The sequence below is a fragment of the Rhodnius prolixus genome, unplaced genomic scaffold (assembly GCF_049639745.1).
Source record: "Rhodnius prolixus isolate KJV_2025 unplaced genomic scaffold, Rpr scaffold_10, whole genome shotgun sequence".
NCBI classification, from domain to species: domain Eukaryota; kingdom Metazoa; phylum Arthropoda; class Insecta; order Hemiptera; family Reduviidae; genus Rhodnius; species Rhodnius prolixus.
The window spans coordinates 24,842,836-24,860,269 of NW_027411615.1; the positions used below are offsets into that span (position 1 = coordinate 24,842,836).

Sequence of the window (17,434 nt, forward strand, 5' to 3'; positions counted from 1 at the left end):
AGAATCTATTAGTACAGGAATCAACAATCAAATAGAATTTAATAATATTTTAATTTCAACTTGAATATGATTTTTTAACTCACCGTAAAACAGATGGTCAAATGATGGGCTTTAATAGAATACAGCATAAATATTACTGAGGCAACCACAGCAAAAATTAAAATGTTAGTAAAGTGTCGATAAAGGCTTAACTTCACCAAATTTCTGAAAAGTAATGTAAAGTTATGAGGTATAAATTAAATAAATACAAATTAAAATACACTCATCAATCTGCGTAATTTACGCAGAATAAAAAATTTACATAAATATTATTACGTACCTTCTCAGTCTTAAAGTTCTAGTGGTTTGGGCCAAACTAATGAAAATCCACCAACATATTGCAGAGTCCAAAACTGCCAGAGGCACAGTTGCAATAACAAATTGATTGGTTGGATCATTTTTCGGTCTTACAACTCTCATATAAGATTCAGCGACTGCCAGTACAAAATATAATATTCCCACTCCAACAACGCGGTGTAGCATAGGTCCCAGTCTTGGCCTAAAGATTAATTTTATCAGTAAAACAGGCACAGAAGAAAGCTGGCGACAATAAATAAATGATCAGTCTTCCATGTAGTGGGCACTTATTTATTAAAATAGTTTTTCACACTAAGCTTCTTTGTGATGGTTTACATGAGTTAAGAGGGCAGCGCAGACAAAGTTACATAGACACTTCTCTATTATATTCTCAGGTATCATGATGATGATGATTACGTTGCTTGACCTAGGACGATGACGAGAGAAACCCGCCAAAAGTGAACGGAAGAAGATTTTTTTCCGGAAATAATGAACAATTGTTTTGTGTTCTACATATTATTATGCATTTGTTAATATTCTAAATATCACAAGCTAACTTCGTTGTGTGAAATATACCACGTTTCAATTTGAAAAACTTCTTCTACACAAAAAAAAATCAGACAGATAAAGAAAATTTACGAAAGAATGTAGGTTAATGAAAGATATTATTTAAAATATCTTAGCGACTATTGGAGTACATTGAAAAAATAATGAAGGAAACAATCCTGACAAGATATGGTTTGACCGATAAGCACGAATTAAACGTAATTAAGCAAAACATACCGCGCACTTATTCAGCACTAAAAATATTAAAGTATTCTGGATATTCATTTCCTTATGTCATATATTATTTAACGGGTTCTTCAGACATTTTTTCTTCCGCCTCACTTAGAGTTCAACTTGTGTTAAACAATATTAATGAAGTAGGAGGAACTTGAAATATTCATCCAATCTGTAAAGTAGTGAACGACCGAACTTCGAAACATAATTTCCTCATGCAGGATTAAGTAAGGTCAATTCTTAAATTAATAAAAATTAAAAACAGTGCTGAAGTGTTGATACATACTTGACAATTCCAAATCCTAAGCTCACTATAATTACAAGCATTCTAGCAAGGGTCCGCTTGCCACAAGAGACAAATTCAGCGAGTAATACTGCACTTTTCATCGATTCACCAGTGGCATTGAAACTAGAATACTCTGCATAAAACGTAGCCATTTCAAGCATTCCTAAAAATATTACACCTCCAATCCAGAACTGTATTCTTAAAAGATCGCGCCATTGCAGAAATGAAACTATTAGCCACGTAAGTCCAAGAAGTACATATACTAAACACATGGCACCATAAAACTATAAACAATAAATTAAATAAAAAACTTATTACAAAAAATAAATAAATACAAAGTAGTTTTTACTGTGTAGAACTTTACAACTGACGTTTAAAACTTACAGGTAATAAGGGCCAGTTTGCAGCAGATAAATAACCATCTTTTCCTTTCATTTCAATGTGCACTTTAGCTTTAAAGTCTTTATTATGAACTTCTAGAATCTGAATGTATAATATATAAAAACCATCCTTAGTTATTTTGAATACAGGATGTTTGGATACCTGAAACATGAAGAAAAAGTTTCAGGAATATAATAAAGTTTAAAAAGACAGGCGGAATAAAAATGCGGAAAGAAATCGATAAGCAAATCTAACTTCTGTTGCTGGCAAAATCTAATGTTTGGGACATTTAGATAAATGGCGTTTGCCCATCTAAGTTGGTAAGTAATTCCTTCTCATAGAATTATTAAATGTATGTAGTATCTTGAAAATTATGGGAGGCGCCCATTTTCTGCCATTTGCATTGACTCCATTAAAAGCCCCTCCTCGCAAGCCTAACAAATGGTGTTTCATTTAGATTCGCGAAGTACAGATAGTCTATCGAGAAATCAAAACATTTAGTGAGTGTGGGCTGCCCAGTGAGACACCTCTTCGAACTTCGAACACGTATGAGTTTTCCCAGGTAACGATCGCGAACGCATTGTTGCAAATCAAAGAGAAAACCAGTTTTGTAAGGTCAATAAATGCTTTCAATAGTTTGCAAATCCTGAACCTTCAATCCACCTAAATAATTGTTTTAAATAAACCATCAATTCAACAGATTTAGGTGAGCTTTTATAGTTTCACATTTTGCGGATGTGAATGTGGAATAAATTTTTGAAGGACAAAGTCATTCTTACAATAAATGTGCACTATGCTGAAGAAATAAAATTCAATTTAATTGAAACTGGATTCTGGATACTAAAAAAGTATGAATAACAAGTTAGGTATCTGCTGATTTATGTACCTAATGTCGTTTGAACAATTCTTAAACTTAACTTTTTAAACTGAATGTTTTGAATAAGGAGATTTCAACATAAATATATACACAGAGTTCTTGTTAGCACAATGACATTCTTTTATCACTATGTCTTATACTTTATCTCAACATTTTTTTTTTTTGGTGCATAAATTTTACTCACCGTATGTGGTACATTTAAAATCTGTTTAGCTGAATCATGATTTTCTTTCGTTTGTTGCGAGATATCGATTTTTCCTGTGTTAGATTCTTTAACTTCTTCTTTTGGCGAAATATCACGTTCCTCCTTTAAACGCATTTCTTTCTGTAAAAATGTTAATTAAATAGTAATGGATACAAATAAGATGCAAAATCAGTTTTAACGGATGTGATCTGTTTTCATAATCAACAAAATTTCACTGGCATATTTAACTAGTTAAAACTGTGTTTTGCAACTAAACTGTTATTTTTTTAATTTTTAAGCACAGCGCTTGAAAACTATAATTTAACAGAATTGATATTTTTATGTTTAACTTATTTAGTAAATTTTAAAGCAGTTATGAAAATAATATAACAAAAAAGTTACACAGAAATAACTTACCAAATGAATGATGCCCGCACAATTATATTCGATGTTATCACGTTCTCTAACAATATATATGGTACTATTATCAAAATCTTCTGAGAAACCGTCGTAGTCAGAGGACTGATAAACAATAAAAACAAAACATTGTTAAATTTGCAAAATCTAATTACTTCGAATTGCAAAAAAAAATGGAAAACAGGATAGTCATAAACATATTTTGAAACTTATGTTCTTTTGGGATTACCACGAAAAGAATAAATGATATAACAAATCGAAATGGAATCCTTACTACCTACAGTTTTTTCCAAGAGAACTTTATATTAATATTATTTGAAATAAAACTAAATTTCTAGCCGTTATGAATCAACGCTGCACTCAGTAAAGTAAGTAAAGTAATCGCCTACTTTTTCAGGCGGGGCTTAACGTCCAACTACCAATTAGGTGTCGTGGCCGGAGGCGACTAGCAAACATACTTTACTGTAAACTTCTTTTTTATTAACCATTAAATAAAATCCAAGGCCTAAGACCGGGAATCGAACCCAGTACCACAATACATATTAGCTTCGCAGGTCTCGCCTCTAACCGCTCGGCTACCGTGGCGCCTCGCACTCAGTATCAGTTTGGACTTTTATAGTAAATGTCAAAAAAAGTAAGAGTAAATTAATAAATGAATTATAATAGCCCTCTGTTTTTTTGGAAACACTGCAAATAACTTTTCTATTTTTCATCTAAATCAAAACACAATAATAATTGATAATATTTTTAGATAAAAATTGAATACGTGGTGTGCCGATGTTAGCGATATAAATCAATGCTGATATCAAAGATGCCAATATTAAAAGATCACCTATTTTTCATTTATTATTTTGAAAAAAATGATATTAAGATCAATATTTGATAAAAATTGAAATGCTGGCAAATATCAAAGAAGATATTAATACAGAGCACGCTTGATTTAATACCTAATGACCCCTTTTTTACTTTCATCCATACTCAGAGATTAGTTGTTTTAAAAAGAAAATTTCACTTTTACTTGAAGTTTGAAACAATGAAATAATTGTGACCGAAAGTGTAAAGAAGTTTTTTTTTGTTTTATTTCCAAGCTCCCTCAAGAGTTGATGATTTTCTTACCTCATCTCTCACTATTAATGCACTTCACATACATGCTTATACCATTTTAGTTTACATATATCAAGGGAAAACAAATATTGTTTTGCATCCAACAATTTTTTTTCCTCTAAATCCAAATGAAAAATAAAAAATTGCAGGCCACAACCCCATAAAAGTCTTAAGCTTTTTTCAGAAGGCCCTTTTCTGAACCATGTTCTACATTCTCTCAATTACTTCCAATACTCTCAAAGTTTAGGTCTCGTAGATACTTTCTACGTTGAAAACGTGGTCTTTTATAAAAGTGTCTAGTGGATAGGTGAATAACAAACTATACCTTAAGTAATTTCTAACAACCTGCTTCTCTTTATACCCTGAGTTTTACTCAAAGACAAATATCGTTAGATTTTTGTAAACCGATGAATTTCACAAGAACTTTGCCGCTCTTCTATTTTCTGGAAGCTGAGTTTTGTGAGAAAATTTGATTCAAACCTGATAACCTGCATGAAAACCAGCCTGGTTCTCTCAATTTTCAAGAGTGCTCCATTTCAAATATATTTTTAAGAACAACCCATTAAATACACTAATCATACTGTTAAAAGCCTATTCCCTCTACACTTTTCAATTACTCATACTGCTACACTAATCTTTGTAGTAGATGAAATTCGAAACCGACCTAATGAAGAAAACAAAGCACATTAGACTGCTAATAATTAGAAAATGTAACTATTGTGTAAATATGACGAGTGTACTTGATGTTTATGTAATCAACAATAATTATAAAAATAACAAAATAATTTGGTGAATTAATGATCACATTGTGAAGTTTAAAACCTAGGATTTTTTTTATAACTCATTTATTTACCTGTCCATAACGTGGATAATCCTGCCAACAAGCAGATTCACGTACTGACCAATTAATTTTTACTTTTGCATTATCTTGGCTCTCACAAATAACTGAAATAATTCAAAAGATCAGAACATAATTTAGGCTAGTATCATGAAGTTAAACTGAAAATACATGTCAAAAAGAAATAACTTATATGTAATATAATTCAGAAAATTCTTTTCAATTTTTATTCACTGAGATTAACTTTTAGTCAAATGTAATTTGCTGAAAATAAATAAATTTGATTTTTATGGGTTGAAATTAAAATTTTACTTACTTTGAATATAAATCTGAGATTCTTTAAACAGACTTTTGACCACTGTTTTCTCCGAAGTGTACTAAAAATTAAGAATCGTAAACTGATAAATTAAGTTAACATATTAAAGCAAACTTTGAGAACAGTCACTCATACTCTTACCTTATCAAAGGTGAAATCCCATTTTCCTTGTTCCGGAAAGGCAAACAGTAATTTAATGGGTAGATTAACTATTAATAACCAAATGAAAACACCATTCATTTTGTCCTGTATTTTAGCGATGAATAGGTAAACGTATATTCCCTATACTTCATGAAGCGACAACAAATACCTTAAGAACATTTAACTTTAAATAATTTGAAGGAAACATTGCATACACATAAAGAAAATAAAAAAAAAAGTTTTGGTAATCTACAAACAATGCGAAACTAAAGGAAGAACTTGTTTATCGCACTGCCCGACACATCGACATCAACATCGTTAACCATAAGGAAGGTTTGATTAGTGCGGGTTAGCAGAACGGTTCTACTGCCTGTAGGGGTTAAATATCCTAATAAAATACTACTAGATAAGATAATGCAATCGACCTGATGTATTTCGGTCAACATTATGAGTGCAATCGGCTGAATTCATTTTCATTATTTTTTATTTCCGTGTCAAACATCCTGGTACCTATATTCGCAAAACAAAAAACTAATTTAGTACTTTAAGTTTAGAAGTGTGTGTACCAGTCTATGTGCTGCAAGCAAATATATTTCTATTTCTAACTGTTAACTTTCCCTGTTCAGTATTTTTTAAAAAACTATGTTTCCAGTTTTAAAAGGAGATAATACTGAATTTGATCTAGCTTGTGAAGCAATTGAGTACAGTTTTCCCACTGACAGTGAAGCCTACTACATTAGTGATTCGGTATGTTCCTTCTTTTACCTAACTTACAGTTTTATTAAAAAATAACATAAACAGAAACCAAAGTTAACAGATAAAACAGATGTTAGAAAGTGAAAATTCTCCTAGACATTTAAGTTCTCTCAAAAAGAGTTTCGATAGTTATGAAAAGTCCTTTCAAACTAGATGAAGTACATATCAAAGAAAAATCGCTTCAAAGACGCCTTGCAGTTAGAAAAAGTTTTATTTAATATTTATTTTTAATTTGATTAATTATAACTATTTATGTATTTATTTACTTTGCAGAAAGTGCCTTATTATCACAAGTTGAATAATCCTCTTATGATTAAAAGCAGTATTTTAGTAAATGGATTTATACCTCCTGTTGCTCAAAGGTGAGAAAGGCTAAAGTTGATTAGAATTTAGTTTAGGTATTAATTGTTCATAAAATCACATTAATTTTAGTTATTACATTTTTCGATCTTAATTTGGTAGACCTTAACATATCTCCAAAATAAAATGGATTATTTTTTGTCTCTGACAAATAGAAGCACTTGCTGTTATCGCTTCTTAGTTCTATCGCGATTGATTTCCAAATTACCTACCACTCTAAAGATTATCTTAATAAAGTGAGAATTGGATACAAAATTTTTTGCTCACTAATCAATCTAAGGACTATAGATTATCAAGTTTCCACACATTACGGAATGTTGTAATGCAACTTGTGTACACATTTTTTAAGACACGTTGAATTAGAAATATTAAATATTAAAAATGAGAAGCTTTTGAAGAAATGTTCATTGAAATCTTTTTTGGTGACCAATTGTTTTCCTTGTATTTTTAGGGTTTTGGTATTATTGTGCCCATTTTTTTTTTTAGATTTTCACTTGATCTATCTACTCATATATACGATAAATTCAATAACAAAAAAACCGAAGAGATAGTGTTTCATTTTAATCCTCGATTTGAACAAAATTGTGTAGTGAGAAACAGCTACTTTAATGGAGAGTGGGGCCAGGAAGAAGTGCATGCTACAAAAAAGAACCCATTTAAAAGGGGACAAATGTTCATAATGGAAATTTATGTTATGAAATCAGAATATTTGGTAAGTTTAGATTCTTATAAAGATTTAATATATTATATTACCCAAAATTTTGCTACTACTGTTTTGAACAAGAAACATTAATTTAGATAAAACTGGAAACAATTTAATTTTTAATGTTTCCTATCTCTTATTTAGGTGAGTGTAAATGGAGTTCATTTTTGCAGTTTCGTTCACCGAATTCAACCTTCGAGCGTAGATTCAATTCATATAAATGGAGATGTTCAACTTCTTAAGCTAGAACTATCAAAAAGAGAAATGTACCCGTCTACTGAAAGAACTCTACTGTTAGTAGATGATCCTCACAATAAGATGGTTAGTTTTTTTTGGTATGAACTTTTGTTTGCTTTCTGCGTTATACGTATTTCTAACCTTTGGATGTATATTTACAGCTGAAATCTTCCGCAGCTATTTTTTGGTCATGTAATATTTACTTCTTTTACTTTACCCTTAGTAACAGATCAATTATGTTCTTTACTTCTCTACTCTTCACTTTGCACTCCACAATCTTTCTATAATCTCCAAAGTATTTATTTTAAATTTTCATAATGACCTAATTTACAATATTTCTACTTGATTTTCTCCGTTTGCTTAGTCCACTTTCACAAAATCTAATCCTTACGAATGTCTTCAAGAACTGCTCTTGGTTCCAATGTTTCGGCTAAGAAATTCGATTAAAAAAAATAAATAAATTTTCTTTATTACTATTTGACTAAAGAACCTAAAAATTAATGTTTCCTCCAATTATTTGAGAAAAGCTTCAATTTCACATCACAATTTTTTTGATCACTCTCTAAAGTGGATGTGAATCCGTTAACGATTGGGATGAAAAGACTCCAGCAATTCATGACGGATTGAAACCTTTATACTGCTCTGCATTAAGAATTCGTATATAGATATTTCAGCCATACCGTTGTAGTAAGAGTTCTAGTTACTAGTTTTTGATTAGACCTTATAAAAAGCAATGTAATGTCCTATAAGAAAACACCCAATAGGTGTAGGACTTGATAACTCGTCTTTCTCAATTATTTTTTATAACTTATGATTGTCAATAAATTTATGAATTATTTTTGCTTAGAGTTGCTATGATTTGTTCCCAAAGCCCCTTTGTAATTCTTCTTCATGCGCTGTTACCTTCCAGAGTCCAGTGATCCTCCAGTCCGAACCACCCTATCAGCTTGGTCCATCCAACGATATTAGGCCTTACATTGTAATAGTTATTTTCTCCATCAGTACGTAATAGAGCTCTCTCCCTGGCATCCGATTCTTCTCCAACTTTGTGTAATTAAGTAACAAGAATATTTCCCGTAGGGAGTTTCCTATTTTTCCTTCGTAATCAATTTAATAGATGTGATTGTTAACTCGTATGGAGCTAAACCCTGTCGTGTCATCTGTTAATTAGAAAATTTTTATTCCATATTTTCACATACTATGATTTTGTATAGTTGATAAACCGCCATGCTTCCACAATATTTTTACTATTTATACTTTTATTGGTTACAAGAACAGATGGAATAAAAACTGACTGTTTGCTTGCACTTTTCCGTTTTTTAAACTTAATTTGCAACGCTTTAAATATCCTAAATTTTGTGACTCTATTATTTTTTGTTTCTTTTTCGATGTTCGCCTTTCTGTCATAATGTCTCTTTAGCATCTTGAGGGACTACATTGTAACGTGATGGGTTACAACGTGCTAATTTATTCACTATTTTAAAGTGACCATTCTTTTGTAAAAACCGTATTTCTATGCTTAAGTTCATTTTTATGAATTTTTCATTTTTTTTTTTCAAGAGTCAGAGACTGGCTCACAAATTCGCACAGTTTTTGGAAGTAATTGCCTTCCCAAACCTTAACAACCAGATTATGATAAAAGCCGGGAACTGTCAGTGTAAAAGAACGCTTCGATAAATCCAATTCCTGATTTATCCACAGTGCATTTTCAACAATATCTTTAGTAAGGTTATTCTAGGTATAAAATTGTTCCCGCTTTTGTTGAAAAAATAATAATAATTAGACTCTCTTATTTATACATTTTTTTTATTACTAGCTATTTCCATTTTATCACGAGTTGAAATACCCTATCATGGAAAAATGGGATTTAACAATTACTGGGACAATATTGGAATTTGCCGACAGGTGGGTAGACAATTTTTTTTTTTTAATGAATTATGATTTATGTAATGATGTCCTAAAATAGTTAAATGTTATTACTGTTTACATTACCATAAATAAGCTCCTGAAATTAATTTTTTACCTGTGCAATAATCTTTGTTTAAAGTTGCAATCTTTCTCTTACTGCAATATTTCTACAATAATGTGTTGAGGAATGAGGCATTGTACAACTCTTGTTAGCCCTTAATATTACGTGCATCGAGTTCCTTACAAGTGATGTGACGTAATAGTAATTGCAACTATTAATGTTTCCATAAAAAAAAAATAAATAATTTAGGATTAATTTCGTGGTCCTTAATTTGGATTTTCAGTATGACAGTTATGAACCTTGCTTACAACATGTCGATGGGACGGAAGTATAAAAAAAAAAAAAAATCAATACTTGAGTATTCTAAATTGAATAGTACCGTGTGTATGAGGTACTAGTCCTCTAGAATTATTAGTTACTCCTGCTGATTCTGTTCAATCAGTTTAAGAGTTTTTGTTGTAGAGAGCAGTAATACGCAAGAGCACTAAGCTCAGTAAAGAAGTGACTAATTCAAACCCATTTCAGAAGTTGTATACAGACTGTCCTAATCACATGTAGGCATCTAAACGTAAGGGCTGCAAATTCAAAATGATCAAAGAAGTAGAAGTTCTGTGTCGGCTTTCTTTTGTGTAAATTTTAAGTATACTTCTTGTAATAAGTGCGCAGGGCAGCTTGCTAATAGTCTGAGTGAGTTATAGTGTGTCTTTAAGTGTGATAAATCCAAGTTCTACGCATTTCTCTTCAGGCATTATTTCCTGGAGGAACTTTAAAATTCAGTATCCATTGCCCTTTTGATAAATAGTAATTCACAGAGGCGTCAAGGAATCAATTAGGAAAAGGATAAACCACCTTTCCTCAAGGCAAAGGTCGCTAACTGTCCGTCTTTGAGAGCTTTAAAGTGTAATCCGCACTGATTTTAGAAATTGATTCGTTGTATTTTTTAAATACCGATTTAACGATCGGTTAACTTTTGCATTTGAACTAACTTGTATTTGAAACTTGAAAAGAGCTTTATAAAAGAAGCTAGTGGTGGTGTGATATTTGCACTGTATTAAGTATAATCTTTGATAGATTTAAATAACATCAGCTTATAATTTAACAAAGCATCTTGAGAATAAGTTAATACAGATTAGTCAAAATTTATAAGTGTTAGTACATTTGGTACTCAAACGATGGTACTCTAGACTAGAAAATGTTTGGTCAGAAAAAACCTAAAAAATGGACATCATTTTTTAATACAAAAATTAAAATGAAAAAGTACATGATAATTAAGAATGTGAACTAGATAGATTCTCTTGCTTGATGCAGGCATTCCCTTGATTTGCTTAATGAATTGCTGCTTAGGTGACTTAGTCGGAGATAGTTTTTTAAAAAAAACTTTCAAACTTTGGTGAAACTAATATTTACAAATCATACAAAGAAAAAGTAATTCCATAACACATCAATGGGGCAGCAAAGCTAACTTCCAAAATGGAAGTCCTAGAAATTAATTAAGCAATCAATGAAAATTGGTTGAAAGCAAGTTTTTAGATGATCTCATTGAAGAGACCTGGAACATAACAAATCTGGCGGTAAACGCAATAGATTTTTGACATGGCTAGCAAGTGCATAGTAAAGAATTTGTGCTAATTTTATGTTAATAAATAACAACTAGATATTTTATCTATTTATTAGGCTTCTGTAATTCTAAATAGGCTGATTTTTTGTCCGCAAAAAGATCTACACAAGATTTATATCTTTTGGCAGGATCTTTACCTCTTTAGTTTTAGTTTTAGCACTTATGTAAACTTCCAGATTGAAAGTTTTAGTCACATAGAACACAAAACTTCCAGATTGAAAGTTTTAGTCACAGAACACACTACCATCAACACCAATACCTCTAGAACTTAAACCAAACTCTCACATGGATGGAAATCCAAAGTCAGTTACACACACAAAAAAAAAAAAAAATTGGAATTATGTTTAAAGAAGGATAAAATCTAGCATTGCCAATCACCTGTCAGAAAATCTTTTAAAATATTCTTTACTAGACTAAGGCGTGCCTCTGATTGACTTAATTTGCACGAAACCTTTATGATGGTTCTCTTTGGTTACTCAAGAGTATCAGTCGATTTAAAAATCTAAAAATTATTGCAAAAATTCTTTTTTGCAGTAAGAGAAAGTGAGGTAAATCCATCTTTTTTTCAATAAGTTTGATAGATTAATATAGCATTTTATCGAGAAAAATTTTTATTTCATTAATTTAAAATTTATTGCACTTTATTTTATTTTTCAGATTTGTGGTGGATTTTTGCGGTGCTTGCGATAAGTGTACAAGGTCACATAAAAATATTATCTTCCATTTGAATCCACGTCTTACCCAAAATTATGTTGCTAGAAATAGTTACTTACATGAACAATGGGGACTTGAGGAATCTCATGCTATTCAACGTAATCCTTTTATGAGGGGTCAGACATTTATTTTGGAAATTTTTGTGACTGCAAGCGATTACATGGTTTGTGCTTTTAAAATGACGTATTTTTTTTTTATTAATCAAGAAAATCAATGTTGGCTCTGTTGCTTACCTTTCATTCATTTCTCAACAATAATGCTTTGCAACTAACCGATCTGAATAAACTAGGATAAAATAGTAAGTAAATTTAGTTTTTCTTCTATACTAGTGGCATGTTTTCACACGTTTATTTACATGGGGCAGCAACGGTAATAAAAACCACTTTAGGCAATTGTTTTCGCGACTTTAGAAGCCTATCGGCAACGAGACCTTTTAACAAAGTACTCAGCAGATCTTCATATTTTAAAACCAGATTTCCTTTACAAAGGATATGTTTCAAGTTTACAAGGAAGAGAGGTCTAGAACAACATTACAGCCAGCAGTAGGCACATTTTTAAAGATTAAGTTCTTCTTTTTGTCCTGGATCAAATTTTAATTTCATTGGCGACTGAAAGGTTTTTTTATAACCTTCCCAAACATCATTCTGATCTCTTAACTGGAAGAATGTGTTACCAAGTGCATTGAAGAAGACCTGGCGAGAGACCATCGGTCCTTGTAGTGGAACTTCATAAAACCTTCCAATAATTAATTTGATTTTTTTTATTTATTTTTTTTAAATGAGGAAGAATTTTACAAATTTGTCTTAATAAGTGCAGCCTGTATGAGCACTGCATGGATACACTTTAAATCTTAAGAAATATAATTATTTCATAAAATTGATAGTTTTTATTTTTATTTATTCATGTAATACTTGTATGTTTTATCGTAGATAAGCGTGAATGGAGTACATTTTTGCAGTTATCAGCATAGATTTCCACCATCAGCAGTAGAATCCTTTGAAGTACGTGGAGATGTTGCATTGAAAAGAATAGATCTTTGTAGAAAAGATACTTACCCTACAAAAAAAGAAACTTTGTATCCCGACCTGAATCAGCTGGAGGTAACCTGTTATCTACGTTTTTCGTGTTCTAAATTTTCTTAAGAATTAAAAATCGATCTTAGTTAAATAAATAAAGAAATATTAGTATTATTGTGCAACTAAAAATTATTCCTGAGTATGAAGAGAGGCCAAATAATATTAGTTTACTTTTGGGGATGAATATATGTCACATATATCTCCCCCTTCCCCTAAAGGCATATTTTTTCGAATGGTCTAAAAGTTATAAAAATTTAGGAAACATTATGTAAAACATATTTTGTAGGAGCCTTTATTACTATTTTGTTCAAATTTTTTTGAGGTGTAGTATCTTTAGATATTTATTTTTGTTAAAATTTGTAAGCATACGTATTTAAACATTGGGATGAAGTTTATTTAATCCATACTTGCCTTTTACAGGAAATGTCCCAAATTTCAGAAATCTGATCTGTAAAATCTTACCTCAGTTACAGATTTTTTTTTTAAACTTGGCACTTTATTAGTGCTTTAATGTTGCTATATTATATAGTTGACCGAATCGTAGTTTACTGTAACGTGTCTCGTTAGAGGCTTATGGTTGCACCATCCAAAAAGTAATATTTTGGGAAAAAAATTTTTATTAGAAAATAAGGGATTATGAATATCCGTAGTTTGAAAAGTTGAAAAAATTGAAATGTGTGTACAATCAATTTTGCCACTTACATTTGTTGGACAAAGTATTAGCACATTTCGAAATTCTAAGTTTAAGTTATTTCCTTTTTTAGTTTTTATTTATTGTGGTGGTAGGGGACATGGACTTTGCACTTAGCCTAAAAACATAATTTTGTTGTCAGGGTTATTTCCGATAAAAGCTTAGTTTTTTCAAATTTGACACCATCTCGCTGCTACAGACTGACAGCAAATGTTTATTCAATTTAATTGTAAAACTTGGAGTTATTGTTTAAATATCTTGTTGACGGCACCAATTTCTTCCAATATTTATTGTATTACTATCACTAACTTTCACTCTTAGGAACTCTTCTGAAATTTATTTAGATTTCAACGACGAACTATCGTAAGTACTAAGACAGCCAGCACGCTGAATGCACAAAATCGTTCACTGCTGTCGCTACTCCATTGGACTGCTGCGAAACAAATTCTCAAATTTCAATTTACATTCTTTCCTTTTCGGTCTCTTTACTGGGCAAAAGCTGCCCTGTAAGCGAATCAGCTTTCATCCATCTTTATGACACTGAAATCACACTACGTAGAACTTTCACCTAAAACCATTTACTCCCACACAAATCGAACTGGCCTTTACTAATAAAAAGAGTTGTGATCATGATCTACAACTATATTCTTTGACAACTACTAAGGGAAGCAATAATTTTTCCCTCGACCATTAACAAAGCATTTTAAAAACAACTTGTTATTCCACTCTTTGGAAATGCTACACCTTAGAATGATAACTTTCTTGATTGAATAATTGTTTCTAATTATCAATTTGGGTAATGCAGATTACATTCGACAGTCCAGCGTGCAGGTCTATCGCGTTGCAGATGTTTTTGTCATATCTCTATGGCTTAAGTTATTTCTGTGCTGAGATATTCTTGGATATTCCGCAGACCTTTGACTGAGTGTGGCATGGAGGTCTTCTGTGAAAGGCCTAGCGTTCTAACGGCACTTTTTAACTGGTTATTAGATCTTATTTAACTGACAGGTACTTCCTAATCCTTTAACTGTCCTATATATTTGTGGAGGTACTTCATGTAAATCTTCTAGCTTCCCCTTCTCTGCTATTCAGTATATATAGATGATTGACTTACAAAGCCCAACACTTCCAACTACAACTTCACGCGTTGTTAACTAAGCATTCGTAAAGACCTCTACATTTCATTTAATTTAGAGTTTTAATTCGTTACACCTAATTACACCAAAACTTGTCTTCACAATCCTCTAATCTTCTTGCAGCAAACTTGTTCACTACCATTTAACACTGTGAGTAACTGGTCAATTGTATATCCAGGTCCACTCAAAGAATTCATCCCTGGATATTCGCCATTTACTTTCCTCAAACAGACACAGCTTCTAGTACTTTTTTTTACAAATAATCATTTAATAAATATTTAATAGTCATTTAGTAAATAATATTATCCGATAATTATAAGTTAAAATTAAATTATTCCTTGAGACTATATACAGGGTGAACCAGTAAGTAAGTAATGTCCACAGGCCTACTGTGTGTAGTACATTTAAAGTGGAGTTCAATGACGTATTGGCCAACTTCATATTTTCCACTGTTCTTGAGTGACGTCACTTTTTTTCTAAAACATTACTTTTTTTGCAATAAAAATATTTTTACTCAGTAAGTTTTAGTCCGAATTCGATTCTGATGACACGGTTAGAAAGACAGATAAATTTTCTAAAAATTGACACCATTTCGAAGCATAAGTTATTCTCCAAACAGCCTCAATCTTTCTCCGAATACTGGAAAAATAAAAGTAATCGAAATTTTTAAGAAAACTCATTAGGCCCTTACGTGATCATTATCAGACCTAGGTGCTGACACTTTTGTTAAAAGTTTCCTTGTTTAATGGGCTTTCTAACGGTATATCATTTTCCAGGATTCCTTTTATCTTCGTGTGAGAAATTACGTTTGTTTTGCAAGAAAACGTGTTCACGAGCGCTCGACTGTTAGTTATCAAGTTGTTTAATTCATTAAAAACTCTTTTAGATGGACCAGTAGTCGATTTTAAAGTAGGCTGTCTTAAAATAAAGAAGTCAAAGGTTACTTTAAACATTTACTTCTGATCTCTCTGAAATATTTGAGAAAATGTTAGGAAATATTTTATTACGTCATTGGACGGCCAATACGTCACTGAACTCCACTTTAGTATACACACAAAGCCTATGGACATTACTTACTGGTTCACCCTGTATACATACATGAGATATATTTGTATAAAACTCTCAAATTAATGAATTTAACTGTATGTTTTGATCGCATTAACTTGGTCTGTTATTGATATTCAATGAAAAAAATGAAAAACAGATTCAATGACTAAATGATTTTGTTGTATCGTGCATTGCTTCATATTAACTTTAAGTTAAGAACAATAGCTAAGCTTACTTATATTGTTCTGATATAGGATATTTTCTTCAAGAATGATCACTTATGCTTAAGCCAAAAATAGACTGTTTTTGTTTTAACTCTTCTTTTTTACTTTTTGCTATTTAGGAGCAATTCTCTCAGCCAATAATACATTCATTAAGCAAACCTTTAACAATGGACACGATAATAGAGATTGACGGTCGAGTACCATTACTTCCACATGAATTTCACATCAATCTACAAAATGCTACCACTGCTATTCCACATCCAATCATTCCATATCATATCTCTCTTAGATGGCAACCAGAGACAACTAATTCTACGGTCGTCAATAGTTGGATAAGTGGCCAATGGGACGAAGAAAGTGTATTTGGTTCCTTACTTCGCCCAAATTATAATTTCAAAATTACTATTTATGTTAAAAAAGAAGGTAATGATGATTTTTTAAATAACATTTGTCTTTGTTAGATTATTATTATATTAAATTTAAAATTGTTATGCTTTGTAGGTTATTCAACTGTAATAAAAGCTCCAGTGAAACCTTATTCTACTGTGCTACCATTCTTTGTGCACAAAACGGATCCAAGCATTATAAATTATTTGTATATCCAGGGAGATGTAAAGATATTTAGTATTCAAGTATCGAGAATATAACCACTTTCGAAGATGGTTTTACCTTCACTATAAACGAAGAATATTTTTAAAGAAGCTTATGGAACATTATTATTTAATCCCCCCAAAAAAGACTGAATATGAATATGTTGAGGTATATTCAACATAGAAATTTATTACTAATACAAATATATAACTCATTTTAAATACCAAATAATATAATATATTCATATATTTTGTTGAATATAATTGTCATCTTTTTCCGATGAAAATAATTTTAAATTTTTATTTCATTTATACACATAAGTGCATAATAAATAATCATAATGAAATTGTTACTATTTATTTTGAGTACCTTTTCCACCAATTGGACAAGAGATCAACAATTGGAAGTATGAAAGAAATATAAGCTCCAAAAAATTTATCGCCTTAAACTCATTCATAAATACAGCTATAAAGCTGTAATTGTGCACGATTAAAGAGATAAATGAGCACTACTGTCTATTTTTTCGCAGAAATTACACTTATAGGACAGGAGGGTCAGCATTTAGAAATATGAAGGACTCCCTTTTGTGTTTTTTTAAAATATATTTTGCTGGGGCTATTCAAACAAATAACTACTTTGAATAAACCCTACT

General features: G+C 31.1%; 2 protein-coding genes across 9 annotated transcripts in view; one reads left to right on the top strand and one right to left on the bottom strand.

The window, feature by feature from the left end:
* LOC141456851 (transmembrane protein 87A) overlaps positions 1 to 5,985 on the bottom strand; it is a 21,406-nt gene extending 15,421 nt beyond the window's left edge. For all 5 annotated transcript variants that reach the window (XM_074133187.1, XM_074133186.1, XM_074133185.1 and 2 more), the window contains exons 1-9: positions 5,661 to 5,985; positions 5,520 to 5,580; positions 5,219 to 5,310; positions 3,262 to 3,366; positions 2,845 to 2,985; positions 1,787 to 1,945; positions 1,403 to 1,686; positions 320 to 538; positions 84 to 204 (exon numbers count right to left, since the gene is read on the bottom strand). In XM_074133187.1, coding sequence (XP_073989288.1) covers positions 84 to 204; positions 320 to 538; positions 1,403 to 1,686; positions 1,787 to 1,945; positions 2,845 to 2,985; positions 3,262 to 3,366; positions 5,219 to 5,310; positions 5,520 to 5,580; positions 5,661 to 5,759 — 1,281 coding nt within the window. In that variant the 5' untranslated portion in view covers positions 5,760 to 5,985. The remainder of the gene's footprint in view (positions 1 to 83; positions 205 to 319; positions 539 to 1,402; positions 1,687 to 1,786; positions 1,946 to 2,844; positions 2,986 to 3,261; positions 3,367 to 5,218; positions 5,311 to 5,519; positions 5,581 to 5,660) is intronic.
* A 20-nt stretch (positions 5,986 to 6,005) lies between these two features.
* Positions 6,006 to 17,128, top strand: LOC141456853 (galectin-8-like). 4 transcript variants are annotated; one of them, XM_074133191.1, is made up of 9 exons: positions 6,006 to 6,407; positions 6,690 to 6,778; positions 7,263 to 7,488; positions 7,624 to 7,800; positions 9,533 to 9,621; positions 11,961 to 12,180; positions 12,947 to 13,117; positions 16,311 to 16,614; positions 16,693 to 17,128. In XM_074133191.1, the coding sequence occupies exons 1-9, from the start codon at positions 6,303 to 6,305 to the stop codon at positions 16,836 to 16,838; spliced, it is 1,527 nt and encodes a 508-aa protein (XP_073989292.1). In that variant the 5' UTR covers positions 6,006 to 6,302; the 3' UTR covers positions 16,839 to 17,128. The 4 variants fall into 4 exon arrangements, with proteins under 4 accessions (XP_073989292.1, XP_073989294.1, XP_073989293.1 ...); XM_074133193.1 differs by having other exon boundaries at positions 6,016 to 6,407; positions 7,367 to 7,488; XM_074133192.1 differs by lacking the exon at positions 6,006 to 6,407 and adding an exon at positions 6,462 to 6,613.
* The last annotated feature ends 306 nt before the right edge of the window (positions 17,129 to 17,434 follow it).